The sequence below is a fragment of the Oncorhynchus nerka genome, linkage group LG20, assembly GCF_034236695.1.
Source record: "Oncorhynchus nerka isolate Pitt River linkage group LG20, Oner_Uvic_2.0, whole genome shotgun sequence".
Classification (NCBI taxonomy): domain Eukaryota; kingdom Metazoa; phylum Chordata; class Actinopteri; order Salmoniformes; family Salmonidae; genus Oncorhynchus; species Oncorhynchus nerka.
The window spans coordinates 81,427,248-81,443,096 of record NC_088415.1 but is presented as its reverse complement, the minus strand read 5'-3'; the positions used below and the strand labels follow the sequence as shown (position 1 = coordinate 81,443,096).

Here is a 15,849-nt window from a genome sequence, read left to right as displayed (position 1 = left end):
CGTTCTACCCTGGCCAAACCCTCCCATAACCCGGACGACGCTGGACCAAATGTGCGCCGCCCTGTGGGCGTAAGTAGATGTAAGCAGATAAGCACTCAATAGATGTTGTATCGACAAGCGCTGAGAGTAATTTTCTGCTAGTACCACCCGGACCAGCAATCGAAGCCAGATTCGATGATAATGGCACTGAGAGAGTCGCTCAGCATCGGCCGATGTGATTGGTTGGATCAGGAGATACTGGACCAATCACGACCCCCTTTCTCTGATGTGTCCTAAGAGGATCAGGTGTAGTCATATATATACGCGATTACTTCGGGACACCACTCGATGTGTTGACCCCGCAAACGCAAACAAATCTTTGGCCATCGACCTCATGCGCCATCTCAAGATTCTGTGAGATTAATATCTGGTTTGTCTGTGCACTCGGCTCACAGCTTCTAGTTTTCATAGATTTCCTCGCTCTGTCTATGGGTCGATCTGCTGAGAATACATGATACCTCGTTTGTATGGGTTTAAATCAATGGCACCCCATCAAGGCTCTTATTCCTGGTCTTATTAGGCGGGCAGCGTCGATACGGCCTCATAAGCATATAAATAGGGCTGGGATAAAAAACGTCCACACATGAAAAGCTTGAGGGGTTTGTTTTTAGCTGTGTGGCAGTGTGTAGTGTGGCTTGGTGGTAGTACAGCTTTGTGGTAGTGTGGCTTTATGGTAGTGTGTAGTGTGGCTTTGTGGTAGTGTGCCTTTGTGGTAGTGTGGCTTTGTGGCAGTGTGTAGTGTGGCTTTGTGGTAGTGTGTCATGTGGCTTTGTGGTAGTGTGTAGTGTGGCTTTGTGGTAGTGTGGCTTTGTGGTAGTGTGGCTTTGTGGTAGTGTGTAGTGTGGCTTTGTGGTAGTGTGTAGTGTGGCTTTGTGGTAGTGTGTAGTGTGGCTTTGTGGTAGTGTGTAGTGTGGCTTTGTGGCAGTGTGTAATGTGGCTTTGTGGCAGTGTGGCTTTGTGGTAGTGTGTAGTGTGGCTTTGTGGTAGTGTGGCTTTGTGGTAGTGTGCCAGTGTGTAGTGTGACAGTGTGTAGTGTGACAGTGTGCAGTGTGGCTTTGTGGTAGTGTGTTGGTTGGCAGTGTGGCTTTGTGGTTGTGTGGCAGTGTGTAGTGTGGCTTTGTGGCAGTGTGTAGTGTGGCTTTGTGGTAGTGTGGCTTTGTGGTAGTGTGCAATGTGGCTTTGTGGTAGTGTGGCTTTGTGTTAGTGTGGCTTTTTGGTAGTGTGGCTTTGTGGTAGTGTGGCAGTGTGGCTTTGTGGTAGTGTGGCCTTGTGATAGTGTGGCTTTCTGGCTTTGTGGTAGTTGGTAGTGTGGCTTTGTGGTAGTGTGGCAGTTGGTAGTGTGGCTTTGTGGTAGTGTAGCAGTGTGGCTTTGTGGTAGTGTGGTAGTTGGTAGTGTGGCTTTGTGGTAGTGTGGCAGTGTGTAGTGTGACTTTGTGGTAGTGTGGCTTTGTAGCAGTGTGTAGCGTGGCTTTGTGGTAGTGTGTAGTGTGGCTTTGTGGTAGTGTAGCAGTGTGTAGCGTGGCTTTGTGGTAATGTGGCTTTGTAGCAGTGTGTAGCGTGGCTTTGTGGTAGAGTGTAGTGTGGCTTTGTGGTAGTGTAGCAGTGTGTAGCGTGGCTTTGTGGTAGTGTGTAGTGTGGCTTTGTGGTAGTGTAGCAGTGTGTAGCGTGGCTTTTTGGCAGTGTGGATTTGTGGCAGTGTCTAGTGTGACTTTGTGGCAGTGTCTAGTGTGGCTTTGTGGTAGTGTGTCTTTGTGGTAGTGTGTAGTGTGGCTTTGTGGCAGTGTGTAGTGTGGCTTTGTGGTAGTGTGGCTTTGTGGTAGTGTGTAGTGTGGCTTTGTGGTAGTGTGGCAGTGTGTAGTGTGGCTTTGTGGCAGTGTCTAGTATGACTGTGGCAGTGTGTAGTGTGGCTTTGTATTAGTGTCCAGTGTAATTTTGTGGCAGTGTGTTAGGTTATGTTCAGTAGGGACTAAAGGAGCGGCTGCGTATATCCATTTTGTGCTCGGGGAGTGTGGAGTGAAAAATAGGTGCGTAGATCGGAGTGATCCATCGCTCAGTCCATTAACGGGAGGAAGGGAGGAAAAGGGAGGGAGAGAGGAGGGGAGAGAAAGAGAGAAGTGTGTGTGTGTAACTGAGTGTGTTTGTGCGGCTCGTGTGTGCATGTATGCCTGTCAGGTGAATAGTGAATGGATGGCACGCCCTCACTCTGTTCCATTGGCAGAATAGCACTCTTTCTCTCTCTCTCTCTCGTTTGGAGAAAGGAGGAAGGAAGATTGCAAAATCAATAGGGCTAAATGGAGTTGCAGCGGAAGCTTGCTGATGGAACATGGAGTGCAGGATTCAGCTGTGACACCTCTCTCTCCCTCCCTCCCTCCCTCCCGCTTATTATCTACCTAAAGAGGCTCTACTCCTCTTCCATCCCTCCCTTCTTTTCCCTCCCCTCCTTTAATGTCTACCGTCCAGAGGAAGAAAGAGAGTGCTATTCTGCTGATGGAAACACACACACACACACACACACACACACACACACACACACACACACACACACACACACACACACACACACACACACACACACACACACACACACACACACACACACACACACACACACACGGCAGGTGGCCCAGAGGGTTGCCAGTTCAATTCCCGGGCTGATGGGAAAAATCTGTCAGGAAGTGAGCTGACAACCAGAGGGTCCTAGATGCCATTGCCTGCTGTTGGGCACTTGAGGAAGGCACTTAAGTGTGGTGCCCCCTGTATTGTGTCTTTCGGAGGGGTTGGGTTAAAATTTTGGTTGAACCTTGTGTGCAATTGACCAATAGTGATCTTAATCAGTGCAAGGGTGTCATACACACTCAAAACCCAATACCTTAGACCTAATGGGAGCTGACTGGGCTGATTGGCTAACAAACACACATGTATACATATGCACATACACACACACTGTCATTGTGACACCTCACATACTGCAGCAGCCTGCCCCCTTCAACCAGTAAGTAGAGCCTGTCACTTTGTGGAACACTGGCCTGCTGTCAGTCTGTCATAGACATGGCCTTGCCACTCATACTATGGTCTGCACTGATACAGTAGTCTGCTCCGCTCTCATACAATAGTCTGCATCACAGTCACATTCAAAGTTATGGCTCTGTGTGAATTGTGAACTCGACCTATGGTGTACCCATTAGTGTCACGCCTGCTCCCGATCCCCTTCTCTGGAGCTCTCAGGCGCCAGGCGGTCCATCATTACGCACACCTGTCACTATCGTTACACGCATCCCCTATATTCCTCAGTTTCATCCTCGTGTCAGCATTAATGTCGTTATGTTTCCGCTGTCCGTGTTTTGTTTCATGTGGGTTATTTTTTTAAATATTCACTCCCTGTACTTGATTCTTGTCTCCCGGCGTCTGTCCTCACAATTAGACTGCAAGACAGTGCTGCATTACAACTGTACCGTATTACATTCCAAACCAGTCAACTATGGGACCTAATAAACATGTTCAAAATGACTTCCACATCCTGTCGGCCATTTTGGAGAGAAGAAAGGGAATTGTAGACTTCTGTTCCCGTGGTGACACAGCACTATACTGTGTACCACATAATCAAGGACCCCATATTGTATTAACTGTCAGCAACAAGAAAGACAGAGATATCAAAGGAAAACACACACACACACACAAACATGTCAGACAAAGCACAGAGATAATAAAAAGTGTTGGATCGTTAAGATAAAACACACAAGCCTGGAAAGTGTCGAAAGTGGTCGCTCCATTTTCAAAACATCTAAAACCAAGAGCTAATGTTAGCATCCAATGTCCTCTTTTAACTTTAGGGTGATGAGTTAGCGTAGTGATGTAGCACGTAGCCTCCTCCCTATGCTCCCCCAGCCTGTCTCATGTTTGCCTGGCAGATGTTTTGTGGAGTCTTTGTATTGACTTGAGAGGTTGTTTACCGAAGCAGCTGAATCTGTTTCCTGCAACCCCTTCTCTTAGTCATAGCAGCCTCTTAGGAGAAAATAACATTGGCTTGGAGAAAAAATGACTTTTCCTCCTTTGACCTACAGCAAACAACTCTATTGCTCCTGGCCATTATAAACCGAGAGGATCCATACTTGTTAGACCAGCCTGATATTCTAGTAAGCTGTTGCTTTGTTACAGTTGGTTTTATAGCTGTGTAGTAACACCGCAATGACACTACTGTATGCTCACGTTGTGACATTAGTCACTTCATTGTTTTGTCATTGTATAGTCATGGAATTAAACAGTTTACAATGTTACACATTTTAAATATAGGTCTATATAAAGGAGTAGAAAGTTATGTTTGCGTCCCAATATTCTCTCTTTTCTCCAAAAGTGTGTTCACTTCCCTTCATTGATTTGAAAGGAAATTACTGTTATATGGAAACTCCCTCAAGCCTGTGTCTACACCAATACAATACTTTTACATGTGTGGGGAGTAGTGAACGAGTGCACAGGAAGGACAGCTTATTGGGCCGCAACCTATATATTGTGAGAGTACACTGAGAGCAAATGTGCACCACCACATTGACTCTCTTTGTGCTTCAGGGACTTAAAAGCACTCTACTTGATTATGAATAAATGAACAAAAACGACTATTACAGTAATTTTGCCTGTCTCATTTTTATCATGACTGACTGAAGTCAATTATCCTACCGTAAGTTTCTTAGCAACACGGCCACATACTTGGTCTTTATTCATTTCTATTCCTTTTGAAGAAAATTACACCTGGTTTTCTATATCAAAGACCCCGCTAGTTCTTTGTCATTTTGTCATTTTTTACACATACAGTATATGCTGTGTTGTACTGAAATAATGACTTCCTCAGTAATTTAGTTCATCAACTTTCTCAAACATAAACACAGAAGAAAGACTAGGTGAGCTATTACTCGTGTGTGCTATATCCTATCCTCTTATCTCCTGCTGCGGGGAGAGGAGTAGAGGCAATCAAGATGAAGACTTCTCCACAGCAAAGATCTCTTACTGCAGCAGTAATGATAGTCCTTCACCTGGAGAAAAACGTCACAAACCAAGGCCCTCAGGCAGACCCACACACACAGAGCTAACCATTGTGGGAGATGAGAGGTGGTATTATAACACAGTACCTACAAACAACGAAAGATGTCTCGCAAACAAAATCTACTGCTCTACTGCTGTTTGTCTACCTGACAAAAAACTCAGTGAGACAGACATGACTGGAATAGTCATTTACCAACACAAGACTTCCAAAGCAACACAACAGTAGCTGCTTACATTTAAGTCTTATCCACCTCAAGTTAATTTAGCAAAGCAGCACAACAGTAGCTGCTTACATTTAAGCCTTACCCACCTCAAGTTAATTTAGCAAATCAGCATTGTCCAATGGGTAACATATTGACTGTTTACTAATTTGAGAAAGTCAAAGACACAATTCCCACTCCCTTAGCCCCTACCATTATATAAGGCATGTATTCTAAGTGGTGTCCTAGTATGGACATTGGAACATAGGCCCAGTGGAGGTTCCCATCATCATGACTTGACTACTGGGTCAAAGGTCAGCTCACCTGCTCCAGTTTCCAGTGGAACTCTGCGGGGCGGAAGGTGTCGACCTGGGTGAAGTCTCTCCTGAGTAGGAACACCAGACGGCAGTTGTGGACGTACAGGGAGTAGTGGTGCCGGTTCATCTCTGCACACGGATACGGAAAAACATAGATACTTTACTTCTACTGTATGAAACTAGAATTATATTGGACCTTATCCAACTATGTTATATAATGGACCTTATCCGACTATGTTATATAATGGACCTTATCCGACTATGTTATATAATGGACCTTATCCGACTATATTATATAATGGACCTTATCCGACTATATTATATAATGGACCTTATCTGACTATATTATATAATGGACCTTATCCGACTATATTATATAATGGAACTTATCCGACTATATTATATAATGGATCTTATCCGACTATATTATATAATGGAACTTATCCGACTATATTATATAATGGACCTTATCCGACTATGTTATATAATGGACCTTATCCGACTATATTATATAATGGACCTTATCCGACTATATTATATAATGGACCTTATCCGACTATATTATATAATGGACCTTATCTGACTATATTATATAATGGACCTTATTCGACTATATTATATAATGGACCTTATCCGACTATATTATATAATGGACCTTATCCGACTATATTATATAATGGACCTTATCCGACTATATTATATAATGGATCTTATCCGACTATATTATATAATGGAACTTATCCGACTATATTATATAATGGAACTTATCCGACTATATTATATAATGGACCTTATCTGACTATATTATATAATGGACCTTATCTGACTATATTATATAATGGATCTTATCCGACTATATTATATAATGGAACTTATCCGACTATATTATATAATGGACCTTATCCGACTATGTTATATAATGGACCTTATCCGACTATATTATATAATGGACCTTATCCGACTATGTTATATAATGGACCTTATCCGACTATGTTATATAATGGACCTTATCCGACTATATTATATAATGGACCTTATCCGACTATGTTATATAATGGACCTTATCCGACTATGTTATATAATGGACCTTATCCGACTATATTATATAATGGACCTTATCCGACTATGTTATATAATGGACCTTATCCGACTATATTATATAATGGACTATAATATATAATGGAACTTATCCGACTATATTATATAATGGACCTTATCCGACTATGTTATATAATGGAACTTATCGACTATATTATATAATGGACCTTATATATAATGGTTATATAATGGACCTTATCCGACTATGTTATATAATGGAACTTATCCGACTATATTATATAATGGAACTTATCCGACTATATTATATAATGGACCTTATCCGACTATGTTATATAATGGACCTTATCCGACTATATTATATAATGGACCTTATCCGACTATGTTATATAATGGACCTTATCCGACTATGTTATATAATGGACCTTATCCGACTATATTATATAATGGACCTTATCCGACTATAATATATAATGGAACTTATCCGACTATGTTATATAATGGACCTTATCCGACTATGTTATATAATGGACCTTATCCGACTATATTATATAATGGACCTTATCCAACTATATTATATAATGGACCTTATCCAACTATATTATATAATGGACCTTATCTGACTATATTATATAATGGACCTTATCCGACTATGTTATATAATGGAACTTATCCGACTATATTATATAATGGACCTTATCCGACTATGTTATATAATGGACCTTATCCGACTATATTATATAATGGACCTTATCCAACTATATTATATAATGGACCTTATCCAACTATATTATATAATGGACCTTATCCAACTATATTATATAATGGACCTTATCTGACTATATTATATAATGGAACTTATTTGACCAAAAAGCTATATTCCAGTTAAGAGTGAAAATAAATGATATTCTCCTAAAGCAGTGCTCTATCTAAAAGGATGTCTGTCATTATGGGCAAAGGGGCTTGTTAATGTGGTATGTCCTGTAAGTGCTATTGACATGTGCCATTTTGAAATAAATCCTGCCACCTTCACGAGGCAGCTCAATAAATGTCACATGCTCCCTGTGCCATTGTGGCATCATAACCCCCCCTCCTCCGTGCCTTTCCTGGGAGCCGCTGGGCTGACACAGGGCTCTTTTGGCCGTGCGTATCGATGGACCCTCCTTTTCTCTCAGTGATCGATGGGATCAATAAGAGCCTGTCAGGCTGCCTGTCTCCAGCCAAACCCTCACAGCTTCACTCAATCTAACTCTGTAACTAGAAGTGGTCGACAGACGACAAAACAATCTGTGCATCTATGTGACGACCACCATCAACCCCCAAAAAGTGTGTGAATACTTTCTAAAAGCACTGTATGTGACTACGCCATCACTACTCCAGATTTGGCACCAAATGTTCCTGTCTCCCACATTGGACACTAACTGTCCTGACGTTGGACGGCATTTGCTACTGTGCTACAACGCACCTTTTGAAATCATCATATTAAATAGTAGCTAAAGGTCTTTGGTTCGTTTTTGGGTTTCTAAACCATAAATGGTAGCTGTAAAAATGACATTGACCTTCTCTAAAAATCACGTGACAGGAAACAAAAAGTCTCACCACCTCCACCACCATAAAATCCTGATTTCATGAACAATGACCTAGGATGGACCAAATCTCCCAACTCAACCCCTTCCTGTTCTCACCGGTCTTGTCGGAGTTGCAGAGCAGGGTCTCTTTCTCGGCCCTCAGACCGGGGCTAGGCCCGTGTTTCATCCACGTGGCGATGGTGAACTGGTCAGTCAGGTTCTGTGGAACCACCTGCTCTGGCACGTTGGCCGCCTGCCTCCCGTCGAAGTTGAAGATGAGGTCACTGTCCCGCCCGCTGTCCGTCAGCAGTGAAGCCGTCCAATTGGTGGAGATGCTGGGGGCGGGGAGGAGGTCCGTGCTGCCGGACGCCGCACCTAGAGGAGGAATTGAAAACGAGTATAATCAGTCGGTGACATCCTCACACACGAGAAGTGGCACCAGGTTAAAAGGAGACTGGTCAGATTCAAAATCACATTGATTCACCAAGTACATTTACACATACTCAGAACTTTACTTGGTGATATGGTGCTGCTAGTGAAAGACAAAATACAGACAACAGAGTTTAAACAAAGTTTACATACAAGTAGGTAGAGTGAGCATAGAGCTATTAGAAACTGAACAGATATAGAAATGTATAGTGTGAATATGGTTGATATACAGTGGATGTACTGTACACATTTACTGACACAGTATTTCTAACGTTTGAATTGGAAGTTATCTAAAACCCTCTAATCCTACGATGTCCATGCAGGGTGTTTAGAATGCAACAGTACAGAAATAGGATGTGGAACTGTTGTGAACTGAACAGTTTTATATGGTTAAGGTATTTGACAGCATCACCCTCTCCATGTCACACAAGGGGTGACTGTCTGAAGTTGATGAGTGGTGAATGACCCAGTTTGTTAGGACCCTTGGTTCTCACCACCAAATTCCCGTCCTGCCCACCCTTCAGAAGAAACAAGCTGGCTCTTTTAAGCTATATAACATTTATGTCTGTCAATTGATAGGCCAGCATAAATACACACCCAGGCCTCTTAACTCTCTCAGGACTTTCACTGTGATCTTGAGAAGTTGATGAGATTCAGTCTCATACTCTCACTATGTACAGTTTTCAGAGAGCTTGTCAAATCCACGACCCCTCTCTCTTTTCATCTGTTTCGACCAGCCCACGTCTGGCCATGGGAACTATGAATACATCACACTTTCAACCTTTCTCTGCTTAGGAAATAAAGTTGATTTATTTTTTAAACAATGGGCCATAGGATGTTGTTTGTTTACCTTTAAGTGGCTCTAAAGATAATAGGGTTAACCCTAACCCTAACCCTTACTCTAACTCTTATTCTAAACCTAACCCTAACCCTTACTCTTATTCTAAACCTAAACCTAACCCTAACCCTTACTCTTACTCTAACTCTTATTCTAAACCTAACCCTAACCCTTACTCTTACTCTAACTCTTATTCTAAACCTAACCCTAACCCTTACTCTTACTCTAACTCTTATTCTAAACCTAACCCATACTCTAACTCTTATTCTAAACCTAAGCTTAACCCTAACCGTAACCTTAGTAAGCAGTTTCTTGTCAACAGATAGTTTGTTGCTAGCATTAACATCTGTAGAGCATCTGCAGATGGGAAATCCAAATAAAGTGTGACTAATACATTTTTTTACAATGTGTTTTATTGCATATTAGATAATGATTATTGAGGTTTGGAAAAGTTCCTGGCTTGCAAACTTTGCATACTAAATAAGTATGGAAATCACTTTGCATACTAAAGAAGTATGGACATCACTTTGCATACTAAAGAAGTATGGACATCACTTTGCATACTAAATAAGTATGGAAATCACTTTGCATACTAAAGAAGTATGGACATCACTTTGCATACTAAAGAAGTATGGAAATCACTTTGCATATTAAAGAAGTATGGAAATCCAAATGAGTATATGAGGAAATTAAGTATGCCTGTGTAGCCATCGTTACACAAACACTTAAAGACTTAGACTAGAGTCCACCAATGAACTGTTATTGCTGCATAATGAATTGTTCAAATCAACCATACCACGCTTCAGTTTTACACAACAGGAAAATAAATCCAAGGAAGAAATATAGTACAAATCTGAGACATTTCACATGTTCAACTCTTCACAATGAACATGTTCACTTATTAATAAAAATGATTCATAAGGTTGATTTAATATACACTTTCCTATGTGTTACAAATTACATTTAAATACCCCTACTTGTTTATAATTTGACAGTTATATATTGGTGGTAATTAACGAGGCAGAAAATGTGAAATTAGAGTAAATAATCGGAGACAACTAATGGGACACAATTGTCTGTATGACTTCACTAGTCACAAGTGTAATTATGAATGACACATTATGTAACCGCACACAGGTTGAAATGTTCTAGGTACATTTGATTGTTTTCTTTTGTCCTCTCTTTCCTTATTAATTGGCTTACCACAGAGTTTCTGCATGGACTTCTCGGAGTAGGTCTCTCGGTCGCAGCCCTTCCCAATGTGGCTGGTCTGCAGCTCCACCATGGCTCTCACCGCCGACAATGGGCCGTCACAAGTCTCCAGGTGCATCTTGGGAAACAGCTGCTTACTTCCTGTCCCGGGCTCGTAGTCCACTTGTTTGTTCCAGCCTGGGAGAAAGAGAGTAGAATATTATTGTAGTTTATTATTCCAATAGAAAATGAATTTGTCCAAATAACTGGAAGGCTCATTCAGATCCCAAGGCTAGCTTGATTGCACAACAATACACTGAACTCTATCATCATTTTGCTACTTTCAAAATATAAATGTTCTTATTCCTTCTAAAACAAAACAACGAAATTAAATAAATCACCTAGAAATGATACATGTATTCAGCCACTGACCAATTCAGTCTCTCCTACTGTTATATTATTTGCCATTTTCTTTGGTCCTGTATGGCTCAGTCGGTAGAGCATGGTGTTTGCTCCTCCAGGGTTGTGGGTTTGATTCCCGTGGCCACCCATATGTAAATTGTATGCCAGCATGACTGTACGTTGCTTTGGATAAAGGTGTCTGCTGAATGGCATATATTGTTATATACCATTCTGGTTTAGTATTCACTTTGCGTGAAGGTCAGTCGTATCCTTCGCTAGGCTAGCTCAACCACAGTGACAATACTACAGAGGCAAAGGGTTCCACTGAATGCCTCTGAATTGAAGGCATCACGGAGCACACCTCACTAAAGCTGAAAGGTGACTTCACACACCAAGGAGCTTAGGAAGAAGTGAGGTTCTGATACAGGAGGCTATGCTACGCTAACCAACCGTGCTTTCTAATCCATGTCACACAGCTGTTTTGGCGACACGCATGACAGGGACCTGCTATCATCCCAGCTAGCATAGTGGATCTGGGCCGATTCCGTCTGAAAGTCGGGGCACTCGGCTGAGAGTCAAACTCAGCCGACATCATGTGGCCCGATTCAGTGCCGCCTTCAGCAGTATTACTTATGGCTAGGATGCGGGGATTGAGCTCGGGCCAATTCCGGTGTGAGTTATCTGTCCCAAATGTATTACTTGGGGCTCGGGCCGATTGGGGCTGATGATTACACGGGCTACTTTATATAATTAACATTTCATTATTTATTTTTCCATACTTTCTCATTGTTTCTGTGATTAAAAAAATGCAATTAACATTTAAATGAAATTCTTTAAGAGTCCTGTGTAGTATTTTAGTATTTTGATACTTTGTGAATCTGATGAGCATTAAAAACTTGGAGTCTCCCGAGCATGGAGTCTCCCGAGCATGGAGTCTCCCGAGCATGGAGTCTCCCGTGCATGGAGTCTCCCGTGCATGGAGTCTCCCGAGTGGCGCAGCGGTCTAAGAGACTGCATTGCAGTGCAAACTGCGTTGCTACAGATGCTGGTGCAAGACACGTGTCGGCCACGACTGGGAGACCTATGAGGCGACGCACAATTGGCCCAGCGTTGTCCGAGTTAGGGGAGGGTTTGGCCGGCCGGGATGTCCTTGTCCCATCATGTAGCGACTCCTGTGGTGGGCCAGGCGCATGCACGCTGACACGATCACCAGGTAGGTAGGTGTATGATGTTTTCTCTGACACAAACTGTTTTTTTGTGGGTGGGTAAAATTTGCATGTATAAAATGTATAATAGTAAAAATGACTAAATCAGGTAATTTTGTAGACATTTATTTACATTTGCATCGGGCTGCTCCTGGGGGGATTCTGGTACGATACCCAGAAAAGTCGGCTGAATTCTGGTAGACGGAAACGGCCCGATGTACTTTGGCCGATTCTGGGCAGTCCTTTATTTTGATTCTGGGCCGAGTCCAAAACCCGATTCCGGGCAAATTCAATCAGTTCCAGCCCCCCGTAAGAGGGCCGCTTCTGGGCCAATTCCTCATTGCTAGCTGGGAAGGCCTTCCAAATCAAACCAATAACCCTTACCTGAGACAGAAAGAATGAAAGGATGTCCTGTCTGAGCTTAAATTGAATTCAGGTGTTAGACTACTCAGTGTCATGTAGCTAAAATTACAATGCTACAATGACAAATGTTGCTATCAATGCTAACGAACACGCTAACATATCACCACAAAGGGATTCATTTGACATGAATCACTGCCCAATTATGTCACAAACAACATGCATAATTACAGGCATCTCTCAAAATATATTATTGATTGGTAGACCAAGCTCAGCTCATTCCAGGTAAGATATTCACTTCAGAGTCTCTACTTCAGTGTCTTTATCAAAGGGATGTGTAGACCAGGCAGGGAGTCCCCAGCAGGGACTCCACAGCAGGCCTTTTCACCACCACAGGCAATATGAGAGTCAAATCGCCTCTGCTGATTGAGCCAGAAGAATCGCAGAATCGCAGTAGAAATTGGGGGGAATAGAATCTGAAATTAAGTCGAACAGTAGAATAGAAAAGGAGTGTGGAAGTGGAATAAAATAAGAATACATTTGAAGTGCTGAGGCAATCTCATCAGAAGAAGTCTAGAGTGACATTGATGGTTCTCTACCAGAACAAAGTGATACCAGATTACCAGAAAATGGCGAGAGAATGGGATGGGCGGCTGTAAAGATGAACCATGATAGGTGGCATATGACCAGAAAGATGGCAGATAGAGAGAAGGTAGATGTAGTGTGAGAGAGAGAGAGAACGAGAGCGATGGTGTTAGACAGAGTACGCGAGAGTAGAATTACATGCTTAAAGAACATGACAGCTCCATTGCGGAAAGACCTACCCACCCCTACCCACCCCAAACTAGTCTGTCAACTTTGTCACCCGGTTTATATTTCGATTACCCTCCATATGTATCTGTGCGCCGCACCCGGTCTTCTTTATAGTCTAGGAAGCAGTAATGACCATTTTATTACTGTGTGTGGAGCAGAGAGTTGACAGCTGTCGAGTCTGTTCCTTGATATATTCAAGGTCAAACATTCAGAGAAAATAATGACCAGGGAGAGGCAGACAGAGAGAGGATGTTGTTGGAGCAGGTTTATTGTCATGAATCTTGCCCTGTGCCAGCAAATGACCACTCTGCAGAGCTACCTCCAGGGCAAAATTCATTACAATAAATGCCAACCTGCGTTGGTAGATGGCTGGCAAAAGAAATGGTGCAGGAATTTCTCTATTTCACCTGTGATTCTAATTGGGAGTTATACTCATGTTTTAATTTCCTCTTGTGAGAACAAAACAATATCTATCTCACCTGGTAATGAAAATATACTAACAGCATTGCCTCGAAGGCCATAGAAATCTTGCAGGCACCAATTTCAAGTAGTGCTATGATATCAATATGCTCTCTATTCAATTACACAAATCATACTCATTTCATGTGCGCCTTTATTAAGGTCAAATAAATTACTTTATGAAGTATATAGCCATAAAATGTTCATGCCTCATTTCATCTTATTTTAATGATTATATAGGTATTGCTCGCCTGAGGTAGAATACCTCATGATAAGCTGTAGACCTCCCTATCTACCAATATAGTTTACATCTATATTATTCGTAGCCGTCAATTTACCACCACACTAAGACCGCACTCAATGAAATCACTCAAACAAATCAGTTTTACCAGCATGTTAAATGTGCAACCAAAGGAAAAAAATCTCTAGATCACCTTTACTCCACACAAATAGATGCATACAAAGCTCTCCCTCGCCCTCCATTTGGCAAATCTGATCATAATTCTATCCTCCTGATTCCTGCTAACAAGTAACAACTAAAGCAGGGAGTACCAGTGACTTGCTCAATATAGAAGTGGTCAGATGACCTGGATGCTACGCTACAGGACTGTATTTCTAGCACAGACTGGAATATGTTCCGGGATTCATCCAATGGCATTGAGGAGTATACCACCTCAGTCACCGGCTTCATCAATAAATGCATCGACGTCGTTATCTCGGTGACCGTACATACATTTCACAACCAGAAGCCATGGTTTACAGACAACATCCGCATCGAGCTAAAGGCTAAAGCTTCCACTTTCAAGGAGCGGGACACTAATCCGGACGCTTATAATAAATTCCGCTCTCCGTAGCCAATGTGAGCAAGACCTTTAAACAGGTCAACATTCACAAAGCCGCGGGGCCAGAAGGATTACCAGGACGTGTACTCAAAGCATGCGTGGACCAACTGTCAAGTGTCTTCAATGACATTTTCAACCTCTCCCTGACCGAGTATGTAATACCTATATGTTTCAAGCAGACCACCATAGTCCCTGTGCTCAAGGAAGCGAAGGTAACCTGCCTAAATGATTACCACCCCGTAGCACTCGCGTCAGTAGCCATGATGTGCTTTGAAAGGCTGGTCATGGCTCACATCAACACCATCATGCCAGAAACCCTAGACCCACTCCAATTCTTACCGCCCCAACAACACCATAACGCTCACAAAGCTCATCAATAAGCTAAGGACCCTGGGACTAAATATCTCCCTCTGCAACTGGATCCTGGACTTCCTGACGGGCCGGGCCGGGTCCAAACACACCAAGACAGTTGTGAAGAGGGCACGACAACACCTATTCCCCCTCAGGAGACTGAAAAGATTTGGCATGGGTCCCCAGATCCTCAAAAAGTTGTATAGCTGCACCATTGAGAGCATCCTGACCAGTTGCATTACCCCCTGGTATGGTAACTGCTCAGCATCTGACCGGAAGGCGCTACAGAGGGTAGTTCGTACGGTCCAGTACATCACTTCGTCAAAGCTTACTAACATTCATGACCTATATACTAGGTGATGTCAGAGGAAGGACTCCAGCCACCCTGGTCATGGATTGTTCTCTCTGCTACGGTCAAGCGGTACCGGCTCGCCAAGTCTAGGACCAAAAGGCTCTTTAACAACTTCTACCCCCAAACCACAAGACTGCTGAACAACTCAACTAATCAAATGGCCAGACGGACTATTTACAAATGGCCATCCCTTTTATTTTTACACTGCTGCTACTTGCTGGTTATTATCTATGCATAGTCACTTTACAAATGACCTCGATTAACATTGACTCTGTACCGGTACCCCCTGTATATAGAGCCTCGTTATTGTTATGTACATTTCTTGTGTTACCTTGTGATTGAATAGATTGTTTATTTAGTAAATATTTTATTAACTATATTTCTGGAACTGCA

The 15,849-nt window shown here is 42.4% G+C and overlaps 1 protein-coding gene across 1 annotated transcript in view; it reads right to left on the bottom strand.

Annotated features, from left to right (window-relative positions):
- The window catches only part of LOC115101588 (calsyntenin-2-like), a 315,037-nt gene that overhangs the window by 54,557 nt on the left and 244,631 nt on the right, over positions 1 to 15,849 (bottom strand). Inside the window, exons 6-8 of the mRNA XM_065005859.1 lie at positions 10,685 to 10,870; positions 8,332 to 8,589; positions 5,598 to 5,719 (exon numbers count right to left, since the gene is read on the bottom strand). Coding sequence (XP_064861931.1) covers positions 5,598 to 5,719; positions 8,332 to 8,589; positions 10,685 to 10,870 — 566 coding nt within the window. The remainder of the gene's footprint in view (positions 1 to 5,597; positions 5,720 to 8,331; positions 8,590 to 10,684; positions 10,871 to 15,849) is intronic.